Below are 23888 nucleotides of genomic sequence, written 5' to 3'. Positions count from 1 at the left end.
AATGCTTAATGATTGGCAACATATCAACAACTAACTAACTACTAAACAGAAATTATTTTCTTTTCCAGATCTCCAGCCAGGAAGAAGAGGGAGCGTTCGCCGCCGCCGCGTCCTACCCGCATCCACATCGGCCGACTGACCCTGAACGTTAGCAAGGACCACATCCAAGAGATATTCTCGACGTACGGCACTGTAAAGGCTGTGGAGTTCCCTATGGATCGTCTGCACCCACACAATGGACGCGGGTACGCGTACGTTGAGTTCACTAACGCCGACGAAGCCGAGAATGCCATGAAGCATATGGATGGAGGTAAGATATGATTTTGTTAAAATAATAAGTTACTATAAAGTGAGCTGGGAACTTGTTAAAAATACAATATTGTAAATAGTGTAGATTGATAATTTTGTCTTAGACAACCCAGAGGTTGAGAAAAGCTTGATTTCGGTATGAGTTTGACTTTAACATCTCAGTGTTAATGCAACCAATTTTGCAACTTAGGGAACCTAGTGGGTTGGGCATCCAGCTGATAAGACACTACTAGTAAGTGGTCTCAAACTCGCTATTAACGTTTTCAGGGCAGATCGACGGGCAGGAGATAACGGCTGCGCCGGTGCTGATCCCGTCGCGCCCGCGCCGGCCTTCCCCGCGCCCGCCGCCGCCGCGGCACGCACCCATGCGTAGACATTCGCCGCCTAGGTTTGTTTGACCTTTATGACCTTGAATGTTTCCAGATTTAAAAGCTAACAGCGTTGACGCAAAGCAAGCTAAATTCCATTCCACGTGCGAGATAGGCTTGCGGGTAAAGAGTTTGACAGAGTGAGGTCTGCTTTACTCGCACGCAACGTGTTACGTATAATATACATGCTTGTAGACTACTGTGGCCTTAGGTCAGTAAAGTATTCCGTTTAATATTTTAGATATTTTTTTAAACACTTGTCAATTTATTTATTTGAGATACAATATACTTGGGGAGTTACAGTGACAAATTAAAACGGTTGTTGTGGTTTTTAGTCTAACATCTGGTAGCTTTGTGTACGGTTGTGTTGCTCTGAAGATGAGCTCTGGTTGAATTCGAAACCCGTCAGTGTAGTGTGGTGGTGGTGATAGATGGGTTTGTGTGATTTGTGTGTGTTCTTACAATGTGGAGGTGGAGGAACTGCATGAACATGCATATTTTGCATAAGCTTAACTATCATAAGGTCGCGGGTGAGCAACGAAATTATTTTAGTTCATTGATATGGGCCTCCGCAAAGTAACGCCTGATTCAATAAATCACTTGTCAACTTATTTATTGTGTAAACTTGAAATGCAAATATCAGTATGTTGTTTTGGGGTGTCCTCAGGTACCGTCGGCGCAGCCCGCCGCCGCGCGCGCCGCTCGCCTCTCCGCGGCGCCGGCGCACGCGCTCGCGCTCTCGCGCGCCCGCGCCGCGCCGCCGCCGTTCAGGTCTCCTCCTCTTCCTCCCGATAATCCCCAACCCACCGACACACTCCACACGCGCACACTACGCATACCTTCATCATTGACGATACAAATTATAATTAATACACGTAAACTGCATGATTGTCTTGTGGAGCATGGTACATTTTTCTCCATACCTAAAATATTTAATTATCCACGATATTAGTGGGTGTCAGACTTAATGAATTAAAACTAATTTGCGACCTTTGGTGAAAAATTTACCATAATTACCTCCAATTTCATCACGACACATTCCAGAACGTCTCGCGAGGTAAGTATGAACCCTATTCCCATTCTTTTTAAATGTCTGACTGTAGAGTCTCTACAGAATGGTAAGTATAGTGTTATGAACGCAATGGTTATCTTATCATAACATTAACTTGAGATTTCTCGTTGTAAAAGCTTGCAAAACGGAAACTGAACAGTGAGTGATCAGTGCGACTAGAAGAACGCAGTATTGGTGAAGTGCTTTGTATTTCAGAACCAATTTTTTATTTGTATAATCAAAGACTATTTGACTTGAATAAATTGTGACTATAATTTATTCTTTTTATTTTCCCCAGATCCAAAGATCCCGTTTCCGTTACCAAGTAACTAAGAATTACCTTGTGTCAATCCTTTACCCTTAATTGCGACTTTGTTAGAAAGTAGACTAAATAAATATAGATTTCAAAATTTCAACTGTTTTATTTTATCTGATAGGAAATACTAAGTTTTATCGATTATTTTATAGTAAGTTTGGTAATCTGCGACTAGTATTTTTCCTTTATACAGATAGTTCTGTTCCAACAAAGGCATTTCTTTTGGAGACCTGAAACAACAGTAAGTAAAAATTTGATATAGAAAGCATTCCGTATTCACACTGAAACCATGTAAAGTACAAACCGAAACTTACGGATATTGAATCTTCATTGTTTTTGGCCCTCTGACTGGATTCCACGCCGAAACTGGAGCTTTGTTAGCTATCATTAGCCCAGCTACTGAAGTATACAATCCATATTCTTGCAAAATCTTTTCCTGAGAAACAGTGAAGCCAGTTGGCAAATTTGAAGTTTTTTTTTTGTTATTCATAGAACCGCTAAATATACAGTCGTATACTACTTAGACATCCTTTATGAACGCGACAAGACTGACAAGCGACCAGTGTCTACGCCAATAATCTTGAAATACATTGCTGACTTGGGTCAAACCGAGCTCCACATTGATAGCAAAATTCAGACCGAAAGTTACATAAAAGCTATTTAGTAACAAAGAACGCGTCATGTCTTGTATAAATATGTTATAAAACGTTTGTATCAATGGATTTAGCTCTAATTTCGAATAACGGAAACAAAATAAACGTAATGGCACATAAAATACATAGCATGAAAAGATGTGGTATCCATCCATTAAAAGTTAATAGGTCTTACCCGCCACTCTGCTAACATGAAATCTGCATCGCTCAAACCCAAAGCAGCGTTGGCTACGTGGTCAATCAATGAGAAGTGGCTCAAATAGTTCTCTTCAAGAAAATTAATAAATGAACTTGGCTGACTAAGAAACTGGTCGATTATATCTTTTGGAGGATGAGTTAGCCGTTTGCTTCCATTTTCGCTTTCAATAACTAAAATCAATCATTTTAAGTATTCACATCACACAAGGAGAATTACAAAATGTTTAAATAAGGCAAATCACAATAATTACATTTTGGATTAAGTACTCTGCCTACTCCATGCAAAATGCTAACAGTTTGGTCCTTGCCTAAAGATACAAATCTACTTGATGGTTGTTTCTTTTTACTATTTGTAGTTTTTTTGCCTTTTGGTTCCTTTTCAATAACCACATCTGTCTCCATACTTTGGTATGACCCTGCAAATAGAAAAAGTTAAAGAACAAACAGATTGGCAAATGTAGGTAAGTAATTTAAGTTCACCATACCATGTAATTGTTAACCAAGTAGATAAACCATTAAAGCTAGCAGTGGAGACTAGACCTAGCGGTTCAGATTGTAGGATTTCACACGGATTCAGTCCAGTTTACATCATACCACGTTTCATTTAAATCCGCCCAGCCGTTTTAGCGTGATCAATGGCTTATTCCGTTTATCCACCCTAAAACAGCCACACTAAGGTAGATCGGAAACGCGTGTCCGTCTATCCACCCCAAACTTGTGCATCCCAGTGATCCCACATTACTTATTCTATGATCCCACTAATATTATAAATGCCAAAGTTATGTCTGTTTGTTTGTTACTTCATCACGTCTAAACCGCTGAACGGATTTAGATGAAATTTAGTAAGTATACAAGTCCCTGTAGGCAAGACCGTCTACAAGGTAAGTCCGTCAACACGTTATAACTTTTGGATTTGAAAGCGGTTCCTGCTTTAGCGTCCAGTCGATAAAGCAGTTTGTCGTGCTTGTTCCCTAAGTCTAAAACAGATGGCGCTGTGACAACTAACTTCAGAGCGCCTAAACAAGTAATTACATGTATGGAACTCGAAGTGGTAGTGCGACGGTTTCTGCTAACAAAATTGCTAAAAATAGTTTGTGACAAGATTTTGCACCAGAAAGTAACTACATAAGTAATATAAGAACCAGTTATCTTTATTCTGTGTTTAATTTATCAGAAATTGGCTTACTTTTGTAATTATACGTACCATCATTTATCACAATAAAATTTCGTTAAGTTGGAAAGTCCGTCTACTGTGTAAGTACAAGGCAAGTCCGTCATATGCGACTTCCCTTGAATCAGTAGTTAGTTACCAACTGTTTTTACGATTTCATAAGGCATTTTGATCTCGAAACTAGTATGGAAATGTGTTCCTCACCCTCAGCACTATGCTGTGGCACTAAGTATGTCACCGAAAATATAAATAAAAAAAACTATTAAATAAATAATCAAATAAATATTAGCCCCAACCAAACTAAGCAAAGCTTGCACTATCAGTGCTAGGTGACCCTCTTTGATCTCAGTACTTAACCCTTAATTTGGCACCGAGAAGAATACTGGACATTCTAAAAAAATAAATCTACACGTAATATTAAAACATGGAGTTTTTTTTTAAGTAGCATAAATAATTAAATGCTAATATTATTTCACCAAAAAATGTATCAAGCCGGTGGGAACGCCAAGTGTTCGTCTGTGGCCGCCAAGATGCAGAGGAGGAAGGTCGCGTCTAGCGGGCTCCCGACAAATGGTTTTTTTTCTTGGTTTTGTATGAAATTGTTATGAGTTATTGCCATTGTGATATAAGTAATAATTAAAAAACATATTTCACTATAGTTGACATTAAGAACACGTTCTGTTTGTGTGTTTAACGTTTGCAAAGTATAACGTCCATTATACTTCCCGTTGCCAACTACGCAACGTTTTAACTTGCTTTTGCTACGTCCAGCATTCTTCCCGTTGCCAACTGCACAACGTTTTAACTTGCTTTTGCTATGTCCAGCATACTTCCCAATGCCAATGATGTAGTTTTTTTATAAACTTCTGTCATGTCCAGTATAATACACTTTGCCAAATATGAGTAAAGTGAAATCAAAACTACTTTTATAAGTTTAACCGGTATATGTGTGTATGTGTGTGTCTGTGTGTAGGTCTTGTCTGTCTGTCTATGGCAACGTAGCTCTTAAACGAGTGAACGATGTGTACTGATTGAATGTGTTTTTTTTTAATTTGAAAACAAGTTTTCTAGCGGTCATTCTTAGCAAGATTTCAAAATCGGTTGCCATTTTTGAAATTTTTGGCTTTGAAATGACCGAAAAAGCTACCTGTAAGTTTTGTGGTTATAGAAATGGGTAATTAATTATTAAATCGTAGAAATAACACAGTTGAGAGAAATAGCACTTCTCCAGACGCTTCTACTATTAATTCTCATTGGAATGACTCAATTACTTGGAGAAGATTCTGACAAAGATATACGCTTCTACTATTAATTCCTCATTGGAATGACTCAATTTACTTGGAGAAGATTCTGACAAAGATATAGATACAAACCAAAGTAATAACTGTGAAGTAAATCTTCTATCACCTATAATACGAGAGGTTATACCACTTAATGGGGAAATAAATTACGAGAATATACCCAGTCTGTCGTCTATTCCATTATTGGCATCTCCTGCTAAACCTTCCGCATCACATGTGTTAATAAAAAAAATACCTCGTTGAATTTCTTGCCGGATTCTTCTCATAGAGGTTTTTCCGAACCGGTGGTAGGTTTTTTTTTGACATTCATAAGTGCTTGTTCTAGCCTAAATTGAATAAAGATATTTTGACATTGACTTTGACTTTGAACACCTGCCATTCGAGAACCTTTTGACCCCATCGGCCATCAGTCCTGCGAGCAATGTGCCCCGCCCATTGCCACTTCAGTTTCGTAATTCTTCGGGCTATGTCCGGTAACCTAGTTCTACTGCGGATATCATCATTTCTGATTCTATCCCGCAGAGAAACCCCGAGCATAGCCCTCTCCATAGCCCTTTGAGTGAATTTGAGCTTCCTCATGAGGCCCATCGTTAGCGCCCACGTCTCAGATCCGTATGTCATCACTGGCAACACACACTGGTCAAAGACTTTTGACTTCAAATACTGCGGTAATTTGGATGAAAAGACACTGCGAAGCCTCCCGAACGCTGCTTAGCCGAGTCGGATTCGACGAGTGATCTCTTTCTCGAAGTTGGACCTACCTAACTGGACCGTTTGTCCTAGGTATACATACTCGTCAACAATTTCGAGCGCAGAGCCTCCGACTATTACGGGAGTTGGCACAACATGGACATTAGACATGACTTTTGTCTTGCCCATGTTCATTCTCAGGCCAACTCGGTCGGAAACTTTGCTGAGGTCAGCGAGCATAGCACTGAGGTCCTCCATGGTCTACATGACTAGCCATGGTCTAGCCATGACTACAATATCGTCGGCGAATCGCAGGTGAGTGAAGTACTTGCCATTAATGTTGATGCCTCGTTCTTTCCAGTCCAAAACCTTAAAAGCATCCTCCAATGCAGCGGTGAACAGTTTCGGAGAGATCACATCTCCTTGTCTGACTCCCCGCTGCAGAGGAATAGGCTTCGTGCTCTGGTCCTGTAGTCGGACGGACATAGTGGCGTTTTCGTACAGACACTTCAACACTTCGATATACCGGTAGTCAACTTGGCACGGCAAGTCTCGATCGAATCGAAGGCTTTCTCGTAGTCCACAAATGCAAGGCAAAGGGGGAGGTTATACTCTTCGGTCTTCTGTATAACCTACCGCAACGCATGTATGTGGTCTACGGTACTATAGCCTTTTCGGAAGCCGGTTTGTTCTTGAAAGTAATGTAGTCTTTGTTATTAATTACAAGAGCGGTATGATAAGTTACTTAGACTTTTTTTGGCAATGAAGGCGTCTTTTTTTTCAATTATTTCCATTGAGAGTACCTATGATTATTTTCAAAGTAGAAGTATACTAAATTTATTATCATTCCGCTATTGTAAATAAAAGATTTGTCCATTGTGCTCATTTTAAAAGACTGACTTTTGACTTGGTTCAAAAAGTATAGAAGAAGATTTATAGGTTTAGTATAAAAATGATCTCATGTTAGTGATACTTGTTTATCAGTCTTGATTGTCAGAAAATTGTTAATATTTTAAATTTTTTGTATTTTTTTCTCGACAGAAAATTTTAAAATAAGCTGAATGTAACAATTGTAAGTCTGTAGATTGTTTAAAGTGATTTTCTAATAAATATTTTTACATTTTGTATACTTTTGTTTGATTAAAAACAAATAATCGGGAAACTACATATCTTTGGCAATGGCCAGTATACTAGACATTGAAACAATTGTCCTGTCCTCTGCCCAGTTGGCAACGTCCAGCATACTTGACATACGTTTTTCTGAAAACTATTGACATTTGATTTTTTTACTATTTTTACCGTGTATATGACAACATAATTACCCCAAAAACTATAATTCTAACCTTATTTCGATATTTTTATTCCTTGCCAAATTAAGGGTTAAATAATAAAAAAACTATTAAAATACATTTTAAAATTTCAATTGATCTTTATTTGGGAAACCCTATAAATAAGTAAGTAAGTTATACGTATAATTTTTTGCCAAAAAAGGTTTACGACCCCATTTACGTAATATATGGACTTTCCTTTGAATAAGAAAAATTGTGTTTATTCCGAATCTAAACCTTATGTTAACAAGTTTAAAGTACACTTTTCATTGTCTTGTTTCATTTTTTTAAGGATTCGAATACTAACATATAAGCACCCATAGTATGGCCGATATCATTACTAGACGGACTTACCTTAAGCTACACGGGAAGTCCGTCGCCGAATTTTAGAAAATACAATTTTTTTTTGCTTAATTTGTGATTAAAATTATCTGTCTCTATAGTTTAACTATTATTTATGAAATTCTTCATCGTATCCAAGTACAAGTGTTAACGCAGGTGAATAATTAACGCAGCTAGATCACTCCGAGGTAAAAAAAAAAAAAGTATGCCGGTCTTGCCCACAGTCACCTCAGATAGTTTTTATCCCGGAAAATTACAAGTTTCCACGGGATAGCGATAACCGAATCCTACGAGGACGGAGTCGCGGGTAACAGCTACTTTTTAATATTATTATCAGTAGGATAACTACCTTTTAAACATGCAAAATGTAAATTCAACACTGCTGATCTCACATCACCAGCTGATGAGTTCACAACACAATCAATAAGTTCTGCTGTTGGTTTGTTGTACATAGTGGTATGTTTTTTGCTGATTATTTCTGAAACTCTTTTGAGTGCTGCCTTTAATCCTGTTGCTGAGACTGCATTTAAACTAAAAGAAGACAAAAGTTATTAAGAGACCTTTTGATTGAAAGTGGCTTCATGTAGTTAAAGAGAAAGATGAAATCAGAAACTTACATAATGTGGTGTATTTTAAATTGTTCTTTAACGCTTGGTGTGAAAAGATTGGCAGCAGTATTTTTGCTGTCACTATGACTCTCTGAACAAATGAAAACTATGGGCGATTTGGCTCTTTGTTTGTATTGGCTGGAATAAAAATAAGATGAAAAATAAATTGTTTAGCAGGAAATTAATACCCAGCATCAAATTTATGAAATAAATACTAACTGCAATACATCTGTGAATTCTGCTGGAGTTCTTAAGAATGTATTTGGTAAATCTTCTACCAAAACTAGTTTGGTACTGTTATTGTCAAGCAGGGATGTAAAATTTGCAGCATTTAAAATGAAATCTAGGAATTTAGTTGACTGCTTTTCTTTGAATTCATAGTCCCCTGAAAGACAAAATAGGTAAGTATAATAAGTAATGGTTAAAAAGTAAAATTTGCATACATCATTTTGAGAGTACTTATTTTTTATTTCTTATCCTGTATTTTTGTCCTACTGGTCTCTCTATCTCCATCCTAGGCCTTCCTTCCTTGCTGTCAATCACTGTTGTGCTGTACCATCATGTGGCCAAAATGATATGGATTTTAAACTTTGGAATTTGTTGGTTTGCTGTGCCAACACACATAATAACCATGGGTTTGTATGATAATTAGCATATAGGTAGGCAGGTAAACCTAAATCTGGAGACTGATAGAATATTTTTTTTCATACAAAACAGTGTGGAAAATTGATTAATATCTCATTTAATTGCTGTTGACTAGTATGATATATCTTATGTTTAGGGGTCCTTGCGGATACACTTCGACCCGTAGGGATCTTTTGTGTAAAGTATGATATATACAAAGATAATGGTGCACTGACACTTGCTACATTTAGAGATGCCACATTAAATAGTTTGAGTGAGTACATCTGTCTGCTTGTTGTATGTTTGGGCTCCTTGATATATCCAGCATATTTGATTTCCATTCAGTAGAGATGGGCCGAATATTCGTTTTATATTCGGTATTCCGGCTAAATCACCGAATGTTCGGCAAAGTGGTACTCTTCCTTTTACTGTATTGAGCCATGTATGATATGAGTGTTAAATGTGTTATTTTTATGAGGTACAGTGAGGCTTTATGTTTTTGTTGACACTGTAGCTTTATTTCCAATAACAGCAGATAAAAAAATATGTTTATTAAAAACAAAATATAAGTATGTAGCTGTTTTGAGATTAAGCTACAGTGATTTTTATAATAAAATAATATGTTAATAATAATGAATGAGGTCTTTATTGTGAGAAATTAAGCAAGTTTATTGTTTTAATCAAGAGTTGCATGATTAAAATTTCAACAAAAATGAATTTCTAGTTTCTACTTACGAATCAATTATGCCGAATATTCGGTTCGGTAAAAGTTTTACCGAACATTAGGTTGAATATTCATATTCAGTGAAAGTGAAACCCATCTTCGGCCCATCTCTAATTAGAATGTTCATTGATGTCTTAAATTATAAGCCTAGTCTAAACTAAAATTTTAAAGAAGAAAGATATGATTGTTTTATTTAAAAAACTGTTGCACATATAGAAAGCTATATCATTAGCAAATAAAATAGGCTATAACCCAGGAACATGTAAAGATATGCAGCAAAAGTTGCAAGTAACAGCTCAAAATTAATTGGAACAAAATGAAGAAGTTGTCTTACCATATTCTGTAGGCATTTCAATGTCTAATGGTGTGATCCATTCTGTAACTTTAATGTTATGTTTGGCAGCTATAATCCGAACTGTTATAGTTTTCCCACACCCCACAGGACCAGTAAGCAGCAAGATCTCACCATCATTCTTGCCGATATTTGATTTGATCCAATCATAAATGTCTTGAATTTTTTTATTATTGACAGCCAAGTCTTCCACAGTCACTGGATCAAAATTTTTCATCCAATTTTTGTGATTGATTTGTAAAATTGGAGTAGGTTTAGAAGATCTAACAGACATGTTCTGAAATAAGATTAGCAAAAACTAGAGTGGTTTAGAACCGACCGGTTAAGACCGACTTATCACAAAGTAACAATACATAATATACATCGGACTTACATTATAAATGCGAAAGTTGTGTGTGTGTGTGTGTCTGTCTCTCTGTGTGTGTGTGTGTGTGTGTGTGTGTCTGTGTGTGTGTGTGTATGTTTGTTATTCCGTCATGCTAAAACGGATGGACGCATTTTGACGTCTGGAATAACATAGGCTACTTTTTATCCCGATACTCCCACAGCATAGGGATAATATCTTGAAAATGCTACTGCTAGGTTTAGTCTTGAAATTTTGGACAGTTGTTCTTATCACAACCTCAATGGAGACCACAATATAAATTTTGGGAATTCCCAGGGGAATTTTGTAAAATCCCGGAATTTTAATTGTAACTACCAGATCGAATAGTTTACGCGTGCAAAGCCGCGGGTAAGCTAGTATAATCATCAAGACTTACGACTTTGACTGGTGTCTTGGAGTGTGGTAGATCCTCATCCTTGGTTTTCTTGACCTTTTTTGAGGGTTCATCGGCGTCAAAATCAAACACTGGCTTAAACCACTTCTTCTCCTGTTAACAATAACGTTAGACAATAAGTAGGTATACATTAAGGTAAGCGTCCACTGATACGCATCGTATGCTTCGGACGTATTGGATTTGTTGCTTTGTATAGAAATGTGTGATCCGTGCAGTGCAGATCAGTGGACGCACTTGTATGACTCTATACCAAAGGTTTCAACCGGTGTGCCGCGTATATTTTCAGGTGTGGTGTGCCGCTATCGCCGCGAAGTGTATGCGATTCGTACAAAAAGGTGTCAACAAGACCCAATTAATAAGCCTCCGCTGTTCGTTATATTATACATATTATGGGTATACTGTACGGAACCCTTCAGGTACTCTACGCGCCAGTCCGAATCGCACTTGGCTATTTTTTACTGGTGTACCGTGAAACTTTGGTGAACGAAAAGTGTGCCGTTTAAAGGAAAAGGTTGAAAACGCCTGCTTCATACAAAGAATACTACAATCCGTTTGATGCGATACGATGTGGATCAGTGGACGCTTACCTTTAAGTACCTATAATATTTATGCATGGTAGTGGCTAGGTAAAATGTTAGTAATTTTCTGCCTCAACTCAAAGTACCTGTAATGTTACCTTGCGTATTGACATTGTATTCCTTAGTTTTATACACTTAGTACTGGATATCAGTAAAGTTCTTTTGCTGGTGCTGGTGCTGGTGGCTGCGTTCCGCTAAGGTTCGCTATTATTTGATTTGAACGTTGACAGCAGTTGACAGTGACAGGGACTGTCACAATCAGCTGGGATCCTAAGGGCGCGGGCGGCCCATAGAAGTACACAGATTACTAATATGTAGCTAGCTAAAACACTGCTTAAAATCACCTTCAAAATGGGGTCAAGTGACCAGATTTATTGCTAATTTATTGCTATTGCAACCGAGCGACGAGTGACTGCATGTGGGCGCACCTTAAGTGGAGTCTCCAAACTTGCTCCAAACCCGTTTCACGGAGCCCTAGAATAACTCAAAAATATATTGAAGATAAAGTTAGGTATGTCATTACTTGATTTTATGTGTATAAATTAATTAAAGACAAAATAATACTTTTGTTAATATATAATACATAACGTATATTTTGCATGGAAAAATAAAACGAACCAACCGTTCATGAAGTATGTTAATATGGAAGTAAATATAAATAGCAAAATGTCTAATAGTAATAGTAGTCTTTTGTGTTCAAGAAAAATATATATTTCATTTCTTATTCAAGAGACTCTCCCAATAAAACAGGAAGGTCATAATTTTTTTAAACACTGAACCTTTTGCTTGACGCGTAATTGTCAAAAAATTCTCTTCTTCGTAAACGCGCTGTATCTTACGTAAAATTTGTGTATAATTTTTTTATTTTTTAAGCGTAAAGTAGATTCCAACAATTAGTTTGTATAATCGAGCTTGTGAGTTATATTCTATTTACTTGTTCATGTGTTGTATGTCGAACTTCTTGCAAGATGCGTGATGTACCATAAGTCATAATAAATTATCATAACCAAAATATTTTTTAGGTAATCATGCAGGCAATCAAGGCATTGGGAGCTGCTACTCCCAAGGCTCTTTCGCTGGTTAAGAAAGGTGTCTTTGCTCCTATAGTAGACCAAGTCCGTCAAACCCATTTACCTGCCCCGAAACCGAACGAAAAGCGCCCGTATTCGCCCTTCCAAGATGCGAGTAATCTTGCGGAGATTGCTGTGGCTAGGTTGGACGATCTGCTGAACTGGGGAAGAAAGGGCTCAATTTGGCCCATGACCTTCGGTTTGGCATGCTGTGCCGTAGAGATGATGCACATTGCAGCTCCTCGCTATGACATGGACAGGTAAGTTCACCTCTCCATTGCACGCTGACAATAATTCAGACACTTCAAGGTAGTTTTTGCAATACATTTGATCACATCTTGCATATTGATGTCATGACAACTCAGGTGGAAAGACCATATGACACACCTTTTTTGACACTTTTTTAACACATGAGGTACAGATTGGATGTATGTGTTGTAATATCTACTTTTCTGATACATTCAAATGCCTGGAGCACTGGGCAAATCATAAAAACACTCTAGGTACCTAATCAATTCATTCTAACTTTTTTATAGTAGCTATAAAATCTTGTTTATTGTTAGCTGTAACAATCTCCATGCTGTAAGAACACTTCTGAAAATAGTAGCAATAATATACTGAGTATGAGCAGCAAAATATCTGGCCCTCAAATGTATGCCGTTAACCTCTTCATCGCCACAAAACAAACAAAGTGACATGATCTGTACGTAGGGCTGCCATCCGTCCAGGTTTCCCGGATTTGTCCTAGTTTAGAGGGCGGGTTTCATTTGTAGTCCGGGTTAAAAATATTTTATTATTTTTTATTTCATAACAATTAATATTTTTGAAGAATTAATTTCCAGCAATCTATAAATTATTTTAATACCTTCATTATGTCCTAAATTCGTGTAATCCGAGTGGCCCCTTTCCAGGAGGAGTGCATTACTTCTGGGAGTCAAATAACCGTGAAAATTTTGCTTTTTTTCAGTTTTTCTTAATTACTCGAAATTAAAAGAAGATTGAGGATTGATATTAAGCATAGAATGTTCTTAGAGCCTGTCGGGGGCCACATTTGTTCGCTTCGCCTGCTAGACCACAAACCGAGAGGAGTCTGGATTTGTAACCTTTGATTTCAGCTTTACCACTGAACCAATTTAAACTAAGATGCTCAATTGACGCAGAATTTAACATTCTTAAATATTAAAGAAAAAAAATCATGTGGACACACTGTTTTTGTGCTAGAAGCAAAAAACTGAAAAAAGAGAAAAAAAAATGTGTTTATTTGGTTTGGTTTGGTTTGGGTAAAGTTATGCACACATCCTGGAAAGGGGCAAACTCGGATTAAGCGCATTTAAGCCAAAAATCAAGGTATTAAAACAATTTCCAGCTTGCTGAAAATTAATTCTTCAAAACGCTTTTTTAAGCATCTTATTTGATTGACCTATTAATTTTATTTTTATTTTCTTAGTTTTTATTATACATACCTACTGACCCAGTTTAATAAAAACCTAAACCTATTGACATGTCCGGTGAAATTACTGGCACTTGAGGTATCCCATCTTAGGCCTCTAGATTGGCAACGCGTCTGCAACCCCCCTGGTGTTGCAGGTGTCTATGGGCGGTGGTGATGAGATGAAGAGACCATCAGGAAACCCACTTGCTTGTATGCCATCCAGTTGAATAAAAAAAAAAATGTTCGGAGGTATTGCCTAACCCAGTGTTTTTCAATCTGGTTTCTGGCTTTCTGATCCCTTACGGGGTCTCTGTATCTTTAAAATACTCTCACCATTATTGTGTAATAATCATACACAAAAAGTTTGAAAACACTGCCCACTGGCCTAACCTATGGTCTGTCCAGAATTCGAGATACTAAATGACGTTTCATGTGTTACCTGTTTTTTGCGTCTCATAAATAGTGATGTGCCGCAACCGGTTATTACCGAAAGATTTTGTAGGTATCTATGTATGTATGTCGTAAAATATTAAGATATGAACGGATCCGTGATGTACTAAAATGTAGGGCACTTAGGACATTCTAGAAAAGGTAAAATAGGTCTAATAAAAATGCGACCGTTTTCGAGATATTTCGACTTTTTATAGATGTTGATGTTTAAGTTTCAATTTCATTCTAAGTAAGTTTTACATTAACTAATAATATGAAAATAATGAATATTTGATTTATTATTCTATGATATGAATATCTAAATAAAAACACGAGAAAACGCACTGATCACATCCGATGACAATACGAGTAAAGTAACGAAAATCGGTTGAATACCACTTGAATACGAAAAACATGAACAATGAACGTTGTGTGATATCTGAGGGCCTACTCCGGAATTCTAAAATCAAAGTTCGTACGTAACGTCCTCTCACTTACGTATTAAATTAATAGTAGTGTGTAGCGCCATCTGACGGCTCAGCTAGGGACTGCACGAGCGACGGTTATGTTGCCCGCTCTCGCCGCGCTCGAACCGTTCGCGTGCCCGCGCGTTTTAGCCAATAGAATAATTTATTTTCTCCCCACTCTGATATCTTGTCTCTGGGGACGCGCCATGTTTTTTCTTCCGAGAACTGCTAGACGCTAAGCTTACAATTTCGTGTGTGACGCTCGCTTTTTCTTAAACTCTGTTTTCTGTCTAATATTATATAATATTCTTTGTACCCTAAACTCTAAATGTGGTGTGTTTATGCTCGTGTGTGTATTGGATGATTATACGCTTTATTGCCCTGGAACCTGCCCTTTTCTTCTACTCCATTCCACGAGGACGCCCCGCTACACTGGCTGCCCAACTTGCGGCACGACTCCAAAAAGCCGCCTTCTCAGTTTGCACGACGCTTTTTACATCATGCCTCGCACGCGCCGCAATAGATCGCTCGACGACGACGACGATACAGAAGCCCGCCATGATTGGAGCCCTGGTCACGTCACTGCTATGTTCGAGACGCTGCAGCGATCGCAGATGGAAGCTTTCGAGAAACTGATAAACAGAGTAAGCGATTCAGTACCACGAATGACGTCGTCTCCGTCTCCGACCTTCACGAGCGCCCTAGAAGGCCGATCCGGCGATTTTTCCCGCTGCAAACAAAGTTACAGTGGTGCGCCGAACGAATCCTTGGAGGGGTTCATAGACGCCGTGGAAAGCTACAAAGAATGCGCTCACGTGTCCGACAGCAGCGCGCTGCGCGGCCTGTCCATGTTGCTCACGCATGAAGCGGCGACGTGGTGGCAAGGCGTCAAGCCGCAGATCGCGTCCTGGCCAGAAGCCATCGAAAATCTGCGAAGCGCTTTCGGCGACCGCCGCCCGCCCCCCAAAATATACAGAATTTTATTTTCTACGGAACAAGGTGAACAAGAAAAAACAGACATCTTCGTTGCTAAAGCCAGAGCGCTGCTCGCCCGCATACCTACTGGCGATCTCAGCGAGAAAGTGCAACTAGATATGGTTTACAGTCTCCTCCATCACGATATCCGTAAACGATTACGACGCGAGGAAGTTGTGAGTTTCTCCGAGCTGCTGCATCGTGCTCGTCAGATTGAAGACTCCGTGGATGCCCCGAAGAACGCCGCCGGAGCCCCGACATCGCGTGCGCCGCGCGCCTCCGGTAACGTGTCCGCCGCGCGCTCCACGCCCGCATCGCCGTTCGCGCCGCAGCGGTCATTGAACTCGCGAGCCGCGCCGTCCGCGCCCGCGCCCGCAGCGCCGGCGACTCCTAGCCTGCCCCGACACGAATTTACGTCTAGTGCTAAATCAAATAGACAGTATTGTGTGTATTGCAAGCGTACGGGACATGTACGCGATGACTGCCCTAAATTAGAAGTGAAAAGTGATGTGGTTGTATCATGCTACGGCTGCGGAGCCCCCGGCGTGATTCGGTCGCAGTGCACCAAGTGCAATACTGTATCCTTTAACGCAATAAGCGAGTTGAGCCAAGTTATCAGCAGTTCTGTACTTGATTGTGAATCTGGTAAGAAAAACATAACCTCAAATTTGCATAACAAAATTGTAAACAATGACGATATATTCACCCCCTCTGGCCCCCATGTCGACTCCGCGACTGAATTAAGTAGTTCGTCATTATTTCATTGCATTAATTACAATCGAGCTACTACTGGGTCTATGACTAGGTCACAACAGGTCAAGGTCATTGATAACGAGAATACTGATAATAGACGTAAGAAAAATGTGGATCGAAATCTGAGTATGGATCTGCCTCACAGTTTGAGTTCTATTAATGATGTTTCAGAGGTTTGTTTGACATCTCATGTTGAAAATAATTTCATCCCTTTGTGTCAGCCTTTACGGCCTATTTTTCATGTGCAAGTTTTAGGTGTAAATGGTAGTGCATTGGTTGACACTGCCGCTCGACAGAGTATCGCCGGCCACACGTTGTATGCCATTCTTAAGGCGAAGGCATACCCGATGACGTCATCCTTGCGTACTGTGAAGCTTGCTGATGGCCAGGTCTGCACCAGGAATGTGATGGAAGCTCGCAATATTGAGGTGAGGCTTAAACACAGAACTATTAAAACTAACTTTATGATTTTTCCTGAGTCACAAGGAAACGAAACTCTACTTGGAATAGATTTCTTGCATTTAGCTGGAGTCGTCTTGGATCTTAAAACTAAAATGTGGCATTTTTCAGGTGAGCCTAAGAGAGCTTTTCGCTTGCACCTCGAGCAGACTTCACAAGTACAGCGCTCTATATGCTCTGCTGACTTTCTGAAGAAGGATGAAGGTGTGATGCTTAGTGAAGCCGACCGTGACAAGCTTGCTGAACTACTCCAAGCTAATGATGACATCTTCCGGCAAGGAGGAGAAATCACCCCCTATGCCGAGCACAGGATTGATACTGGTGAGCACCCTCCCATTGCTGTGCCTCCATACCGCCTTACTCCGGCAAAGAAAGAGATACTGAAGCAAGAGCTGGACAAGATGTTACAAGATGGTGTGGTGGAAGAGTGTGAGTCTGCATGGGCTGCTCCTGTGGTGCTGATCCCGAAGAAAGATGGCACGTACCGTTTCTGTGTGGACTATCGCCGCCTTAATGCAGTCACCAAATCAGATACTTATCCACTCCCGCTCATTGATGAACTGCTTCAGTCAACTAAACGAGGTTGCTACATTAGCTCAATAGACCTGCGCTCTAGCTACTGGCAGGTGAGCGTCGCTGAGTGTGATCGTGATAAGACAAGCTTTATAACACAGCTAGGAACATATCGTTTCACGAAGATGCCATTTGGTCTGAAGAATAGTCCTGCGACATTCCAGAGGTTAATGGATCGATTCCGAGCTGGATCTTCTCTGCGCGACACCACCCTGCTTTGCTACCTTGATGACCTCCTGGTCATTTCTGAGGATTTTGAGAAGCATCTAGAGGACCTGCAGAAAGTGTTTGACCGACTAAATAAATTCAACTTGCGGGCAAATAGAGAAAAGTGTTGTTTTGTCCGGGAAGAAGTAAAGTACCTCGGTCACCTGATTACTCCGGCTGGAATCAAACCTGATGAAGCAAAGATTGCAGCTATCCTGGATATGAAGGAACCTGCCAACCTCAAGCATCTGAAGACCTTCTTGCAGACATGCTCCTGGTATCGGAAATTTATACCTAGGTTCTCTCATGTCGCCGAATGTCTCACGAGGTTAACGAGGAAGAACCAGTCCTGGGAGTGGGGACCCAGTCAATCTCACGCTTTCAACGAGCTCAAGCGTCTCCTCACGACTGCTCCGGTGCTGATCCAGGCTGATTATCAGTTACCTTTTGTGCTGAGAACTGATGCCAGCAACTATGCCTTAGGTGCTGTTCTGTTACAGGGAGAAGGCAATGATGAACGTCCCCTGGAGTACGCCAGCAGGTTGCTGACATCAGCTGAAAGGAATTATACCACCACGGAGAGAGAAGCTTTAGCTGTTGTGTGGGCTGTAGAGCGCTTTCGAGGCTATCTGGATGGCCATCCTGTCACTGTAAAAAGTGACCATCAGCCTCTCAAGTGGCTTTTGACACTCAAGTCTCCGTGCGGTCGTCTTACTCGGTGGGCTTTGAAACTGCAGAGCTTCAATATTCAGTACCAGTATACCCCGGGTAAAGCCAACGTCGTCGCTGACACCCTCAGCCGGCCGATTTGTGACGAAGATACTAAAGATGACTGTGGCATTTGCTCCGCCGTAGTGGATATGCCTACTACGACTCCGTCGGACCTGCGACAGAAGCAAATCGACGATCCAGATCTTAAGAAGATTATCAACGACATCGAGAGCGACGACGAGCTAGCGAACCTTCGCTGGGCCGACCGCGGTTTTGTTATGTCTCAAGGTGTTCTTTTCAGATACGACGCTGACGCTGATGCCGAGGAGGCGCAGCTGGTAGTTCCGGCGTCGATGAGAGACACCGTCATCAAGGAGCATCACGACGAGCCGACTGCGGGACACCAGGGAGTGGAGCGGACGTTGCAGAGCCTCCGTCGTCTATACTATTTCACAGGTATGCGCCGATTTGTAATGGAGCACATCAAGTCTTGCGTTCAATGCCAGAAATACAAACCTGCCAACACCAAGCCACCGGGATTGTTGCAGACGCCCGTCCTAAACCAGCGAGGAGAAGTTCTGGCGATGGACCTGTTTGGACCGCTACCTGAAGGGATAGGGGGAGCGCGTTGGATATTCCTCATCGAAGATACCGCCACCAGATGGATCGAGCTGTACGCGCTGAGTGAGGCGACAGCTGAGGTATGTGCGAAGCTTCTAATTGAAGAATATCTCTTACGCTACGGTTTCGTCCGACGCGTAGTTTCAGATAACGGCGTCCAGTTCGTGTCTGCGGTGATGCAGCAGGTGATGCACATATTGAATATCAAGCAGAACCTCATACCCTTGTTTCATGCCGAAGCCAACCCGGCAGAACGTAAAAATAGAGATATGAAGACGTTACTCTCTATTCTCGTCCAAGAAAACCATCGGTCATGGCCTCAATTCCTGCCTCAAGTTCGCTTCGCGTTGAACAGTGCTAATTGTTCCAGCACTGGTTGCAGCCCGGCTTACCTGATGTTCGCGCGCGAAATGAGGACGCCATTTGAAGCTGGACGTGATCTGCGCAGTATAATGTCGAAAGACAACTACGTGCCTCAGATAACGCCCTACCTTAAAAACTTCATTAACCGATGGGAAGAGATCAAGGAGAAGGCTGAAACACAGCAAGACCGGCGTAAGGATGATGCGGATAACAAACGCCGACCCTCGAAGCAGTATCAGGTGGGCGACTTAGTACTGTTGGCCTCTCATCATCGCAGCAACGCCAGTCAAGGAAAGACCAGGAAATTTATGCCTAAACGCGACGGTCCCTACGTTATTTCGAAAGTGTTTAGTCCTACCACCTTTTGTGTTTCAGATCGTGACACCAAGGCGATTGTGGGTAAGTTCCATACTCATGATCTCACTCCCTTTGTGTCCGCTCCAGGCGATACTGTCCGACCTGTACAACCTCATAGACCCAGGGGTAGACCTAAAACTGACCGAAATAGGGACACTGTGGCCAAGCCACCCACGGGTCGTGTTGGCGGCTTGGAGGGGGAGTATGTAGCGCCATCTGACGGCTCAGCTAGGGACTGCACGAGCGACGGTTATGTTGCCCGCTCTCGCCGCGCTCGAACCGTTCGCGTGCCCGCGCGTTTTAGCCAATAGTATAATTTATTTTCTCCCCACTCTGATATCTTGTCTCTGGGGACGCGCCATGTTCTTCTTCCGAGAACTGCTAGACGCGAAGCTTAGAATTTCGTGTGTGACGCTCGCTTTTTCTTAAACTCTGTTTTCTGTTTAATATTATATAATATTCTTTGTACCCTAAACTCTAAATGTGGTGTGTTTATGCTCGTGTGTGTATTGGATGATTATACGCTTTATTGCCCTGGAACTGCCCTTTTCTTCTACTCCATTCCACGAGGACGCCCCGCTACAAGTGTCAGAAGGACGGAACGACACGAACTTCGATTTTCGAATTTCGTAGTAGCCCTGCTGGCCCTAACTACGAAATGCAAAACTCGAACTTCGTATGTTGCCGTCCCGCTGACGCTTATCTCATTCAATACGCGAGTGAAAGGGACGGTGCCATACGAACTTCGTTTTTCTACTTTTGTAGTAGCCCCTCTGTATTATTTTTTACGTTGGCACTAAGTGATGAACACTGTAATTTTACCTGTGCTTAGATTTCATCACTTTATCGTATGATAAAGTAAAATGGAAAGTAGAATATTGAATGCATTAATGTTATTTTTGCTATCGTAAAATAAACATTTTATCGGTTATTTAAGAAACCGAAATCACGGAGCAGCACTGTTCCTTTTATGCTGGCCACATTATTTTTACGTTTGACATTTCAGACTGTCATTTTAGTATCTCGAATTCTGGGACAGACCATAACGTTTCTGACGCTCGCGATCGCAATCAAATAACAGATTTCACTTTGCATGCAAAAACTGCCATTTGATTGCGATCACGAGCGTCAGAAACGTTAGGTTAGGCAATACGGCCTCGGCTCGGGTTCTGTAGGGCTACTACGAAATTCGAAATAGGTAATTCTGTATGACTGGACCAAATATTGTGCCGCTGAGTATACATACCTACAGTCCATTTGAATCCTCAGTATAGTTTGGCAAAAATTTTAAATGGGGAAACCACAGGACCAACTGAACAGTCAGGCAAACATTATTAAATATATCCACCATTACTCACAGTACTTACTTACATATTGATTCTCATTCTTTTCAGATATGGTGTAGTTTTCCGTGCTTCACCTCGTCAGTCAGATGTCATGATTGTTGCTGGCACCTTGACAAACAAAATGGCTCCTGCTCTTAGAAAAGTTTATGATCAGATGCCTGATCCAAGATGGGTTATCTCAATGGGAAGCTGTGCTAATGGTGGCGGCTATTACCATTACTCTTACTCTGTTGTCAGGTATTATGAGAATTCTTATTTTTAGGATTCCATACCCAAAGGGTGCCATCGGAACCCTATTACTGATGTCTGTCTGCCTGTCTGTCTGTCTGTCCGTCACAGGGCTCTATCTCTTGAGTCATAATAATTAGACACTTGTATACGGAGTCTTCCAAGTTTAGGCACTTGTCCCACCGCCGACGATGAGCGAGAAGCGAGTAGAGCGAGTAACTAGAAACGAGTGGGCGAGCAGCGAGAAGCGAGTGTAGTTTTGTCGCTCGGCTGTAAGCGAGTGTTCGAGTGCGACGGGCGATTACTCGCTCCACTCGAATCGCTCGTGCGGGGCGGCCGCCAAGCTGACATCGCTGAGCGAGTATTATAGCTCAGCGAGTTTTATAGCTGTTGTCGCTGCGACAAAAGATGTAAGAGCGAGTTCTCGCCGACAGTGTGAACAGCCAGCGATCAACTATTAGTATATGTGTCTCTTTTACTCACACAGGATCTTATATCTTTTGTTCGTTTCTTGAGCGAGAAAATAGTCGATAGCCAATCGTTTCCTCGCTGGCGGTGAGACAAGTGCCTTAGGTAGGTATATTTTATACCTTAGGTTGCTATTTACTCTTAAACTATGTACTAATTGCTGTTATAAATAAATTATTTTGTTTCTTTCTTTCTAATAATTCTCAAGCAATCTTAGCCGTTGTAATTTTCCTTCAAAATTTGATATACTTACTAGCTTACTCTGAATCAACGCTCGATATTAATGAATATTTGCACTTTTTTTATACAATATAGGCTTGCGTTTGGCCACAATCACACCTAATGGAAAGCGAAGATGAGGCCTGCGATGGAGCACGCTTGCCTAGTAAATGCTCATTCACCCATAAAGTTGAATATTTCGAAAACAGATCATTGAATCGAAAAATCCAATAGTTTTAAAAGACCTATCCAACGATACCCCACACCAGAGGTTTTCAACCGGTGTGCCGCGTATATTTTCAGGTGTGCCGCGATCGCCGCAAATTGTATGCGATTCGTACAAAAGATGTCAACGAGACCCAATTAATAAGCCTCTGCTGTCCGTTATGTTATACATATTATGGGTATACTGTACAGAACCCTTTAGGTACTCCTCCTCCTCCTTTTGCCGTTTTTTGCCTCATATTAATAACGGCAACAGGTAGACGCTTGAAATATTCATAGAATATTTAGGCATATATTCACTTTAAAAAGAAATAATTATATTGAAATAAAATAAATATTTAAGGGGGGTTCCCATACAACAAACGTGTTCTTTTTTGCTAATGTCTAATGTTGTATATATAGTGGTACGGAACCCTTCGTGCGCGAGCCGATTCGCACTTAGCCGGTTTTTACATTTCATGACAGCATCATTGGCACATACTTAGTTCCCTCCATACTCAAGGACTTGTACTACTTATTCTGTGCTCAAGGGACAATTCAATAAAATAATATTTTGCACTCCTAATCAAGTGTATCAACTCAAAAATATAATAACCCCATTTTGATTTAGACCATTCAATTTCTAGGTCTAAATTAAAATGGGGCTATTATATTTTTGAGTCGATACACTTGATCTAAGAGTGCAATATGCTAATTGCATTCTGTTAATGGCCAACAATTGACCTGCCTGGCTATCGTGCATAGAACCCCAAAACATAAAGCCTCAAAAGAACTCCTCTCAAAAACTACCCTATAATGAATTAAAAACTATATATGAAGAAAGATTTTCTTATTAAGATTTATATTTTCTTTCCAGGGGCTGTGATAGAATAGTTCCAGTTGACATCTACGTTCCTGGTTGTCCCCCATCGGCTGAAGCCCTACTCTATGGTGTACTTCAATTGCAAAAGAAAGTAAAGAGGATGAAAACCATTCAAATCTGGTACAGAAAGTGAATAATTCTTTCAAATACATGTGGTTTATTCAGTAGTCATTTTTTTATTTATATGTACATAATAATTTCTTCTCGCAGTAAATACATCTTGTAGTTGCAGCAGCAACACTTGTTTTATTTACATCCCGTAAATAGGTATTCCTCGTAATATTAAATTTTCTGTGAAAACCAACTTTCGCTTAATCTCTAGCCTTAGTTAGACAGAGGCTTTGAAAATTTTACATACACCCATAAATATTTGTGGCAAATATCTACCTATACACTGTATTCATTACTGCTTGACACTTAACTAAAAGGAACTTTACTGTTTAATTAGTGTGTTTGTCACCCATTTGCAATAAAATAGCTCAACGGATTTGGATGAAATTTGTCATACATCTATATAATTATAGGTACTATATATATACTAACATTATAAAGAGGAAAGATTTGGATTTTTGGATGTTTGTTACGAAAACTTCTGGACCGATTTTAACAACTCTTTCACTATTAGAATGCTAAATTATTCCAAAGTATAATATTTAAAGTAAAAGTAAAAAAAAGTAAAATAATCTTTATTGCCAAAAAAAAATTAGGGTTCCGTACTAAAACTTCAATAA

General features: G+C 40.3%; 4 protein-coding genes across 5 annotated transcripts in view; 3 read left to right on the top strand and 1 right to left on the bottom strand.

Annotated features, from left to right (window-relative positions):
• Positions 1 to 2003, top strand: part of LOC141437423 (uncharacterized) — a 4905-nt gene extending 2902 nt beyond the window's left edge. The window contains exons 5-7 of the mRNA XM_074100778.1: positions 69 to 310; positions 577 to 697; positions 1345 to 2003. Of these exons, the coding sequence (XP_073956879.1) occupies positions 69 to 310; positions 577 to 697; positions 1345 to 1528 (547 nt within the window). The 3' untranslated portion in view covers positions 1529 to 2003. The remainder of the gene's footprint in view (positions 1 to 68; positions 311 to 576; positions 698 to 1344) is intronic.
• A 127-nt stretch (positions 2004 to 2130) lies between these two features.
• Positions 2131 to 11645, bottom strand: Rad17 (Rad17 checkpoint clamp loader component). 2 transcript variants are annotated; one of them, XM_074100776.1, is made up of 10 exons: positions 11479 to 11645; positions 10797 to 10907; positions 10018 to 10312; positions 8555 to 8720; positions 8345 to 8473; positions 8077 to 8258; positions 3147 to 3311; positions 2873 to 3066; positions 2359 to 2480; positions 2131 to 2274 (listed from the first exon to the last, which is right to left on the bottom strand). In XM_074100776.1, exons 1-10 carry the CDS (start codon positions 11503 to 11505, stop codon positions 2172 to 2174), a joined length of 1494 nt encoding a protein of 497 aa, XP_073956877.1. In that variant the 5' UTR covers positions 11506 to 11645; the 3' UTR covers positions 2131 to 2171. The 2 variants fall into 2 exon arrangements, with proteins under 2 accessions (XP_073956877.1, XP_073956878.1); XM_074100777.1 differs by having other exon boundaries at positions 11491 to 11643.
• A 552-nt stretch (positions 11646 to 12197) lies between these two features.
• Positions 12198 to 23395, top strand: LOC141437424 (NADH-quinone oxidoreductase subunit B 2-like). The gene is made up of 4 exons (XM_074100779.1): positions 12198 to 12306; positions 12415 to 12722; positions 21204 to 21392; positions 23152 to 23395. The coding sequence occupies exons 2-4, from the start codon at positions 12421 to 12423 to the stop codon at positions 23288 to 23290; spliced, it is 630 nt and encodes a 209-aa protein (XP_073956880.1). The 5' UTR covers positions 12198 to 12306; positions 12415 to 12420; the 3' UTR covers positions 23291 to 23395.
• LOC141437100 (uncharacterized) lies at positions 14847 to 17169 on the top strand. The gene is made up of 2 exons (XM_074100325.1): positions 14847 to 16946; positions 17089 to 17169. Exons 1-2 carry the CDS (start codon positions 15132 to 15134, stop codon positions 17167 to 17169), a joined length of 1896 nt encoding a protein of 631 aa, XP_073956426.1. The 5' UTR covers positions 14847 to 15131.
• Positions 23396 to 23888: the final 493 nt, after the last annotated feature.

This window comes from Choristoneura fumiferana, chromosome 17, assembly GCF_025370935.1.
Source record: "Choristoneura fumiferana chromosome 17, NRCan_CFum_1, whole genome shotgun sequence".
In the NCBI taxonomy this organism is placed as follows: domain Eukaryota; kingdom Metazoa; phylum Arthropoda; class Insecta; order Lepidoptera; family Tortricidae; genus Choristoneura; species Choristoneura fumiferana.
The sequence above is the reverse complement of the archived record's forward strand: the minus strand, read 5'-3'. Positions and strand labels throughout refer to the sequence as shown.

What these genes read in the sequence shown, in the direction of transcription:
- Rad17 (XM_074100776.1), bottom strand. Translation starts at nt 11,505, where the DNA reads ATGTCAATACGCAAGGTAACATTACAG. An exon ending in GAATTCACAGATGTATTGCA is followed by an intron (nt 8,474 to 8,554) that starts GTTAGTATTTAT and finishes TTTTTATTCCAG; the next exon opens with CCAATACAAACAAAGAGCCA. An exon ending in ACAATGAAGATTCAATATCC is followed by an intron (nt 2,275 to 2,358) that starts GTAAGTTTCGGT and finishes CTGTTGTTTCAG; the next exon opens with GTCTCCAAAAGAAATGCCTT.
- LOC141437424 (XM_074100779.1), top strand. Translation starts at nt 12,421, where the DNA reads ATGCAGGCAATCAAGGCATTGGGAGCTGCTACTCCCAAGGCTCTTTCG. An exon ending in CCTCGCTATGACATGGACAG is followed by an intron (nt 12,723 to 21,203) that starts GTAAGTTCACCT and finishes CATTCTTTTCAG; the next exon opens with ATATGGTGTAGTTTTCCGTG. An exon ending in TACTCTTACTCTGTTGTCAG is followed by an intron (nt 21,393 to 23,151) that starts GTATTATGAGAA and finishes TTTTCTTTCCAG; the next exon opens with GGGCTGTGATAGAATAGTTC.
- LOC141437100 (XM_074100325.1), top strand. Translation starts at nt 15,132, where the DNA reads ATGCTCGTGTGTGTATTGGATGATTATACGCTTTATTGCCCTGGAACC. An exon ending in TGGAAGCTCGCAATATTGAG is followed by an intron (nt 16,947 to 17,088) that starts GTGAGGCTTAAA and finishes GGCATTTTTCAG; the next exon opens with GTGAGCCTAAGAGAGCTTTT.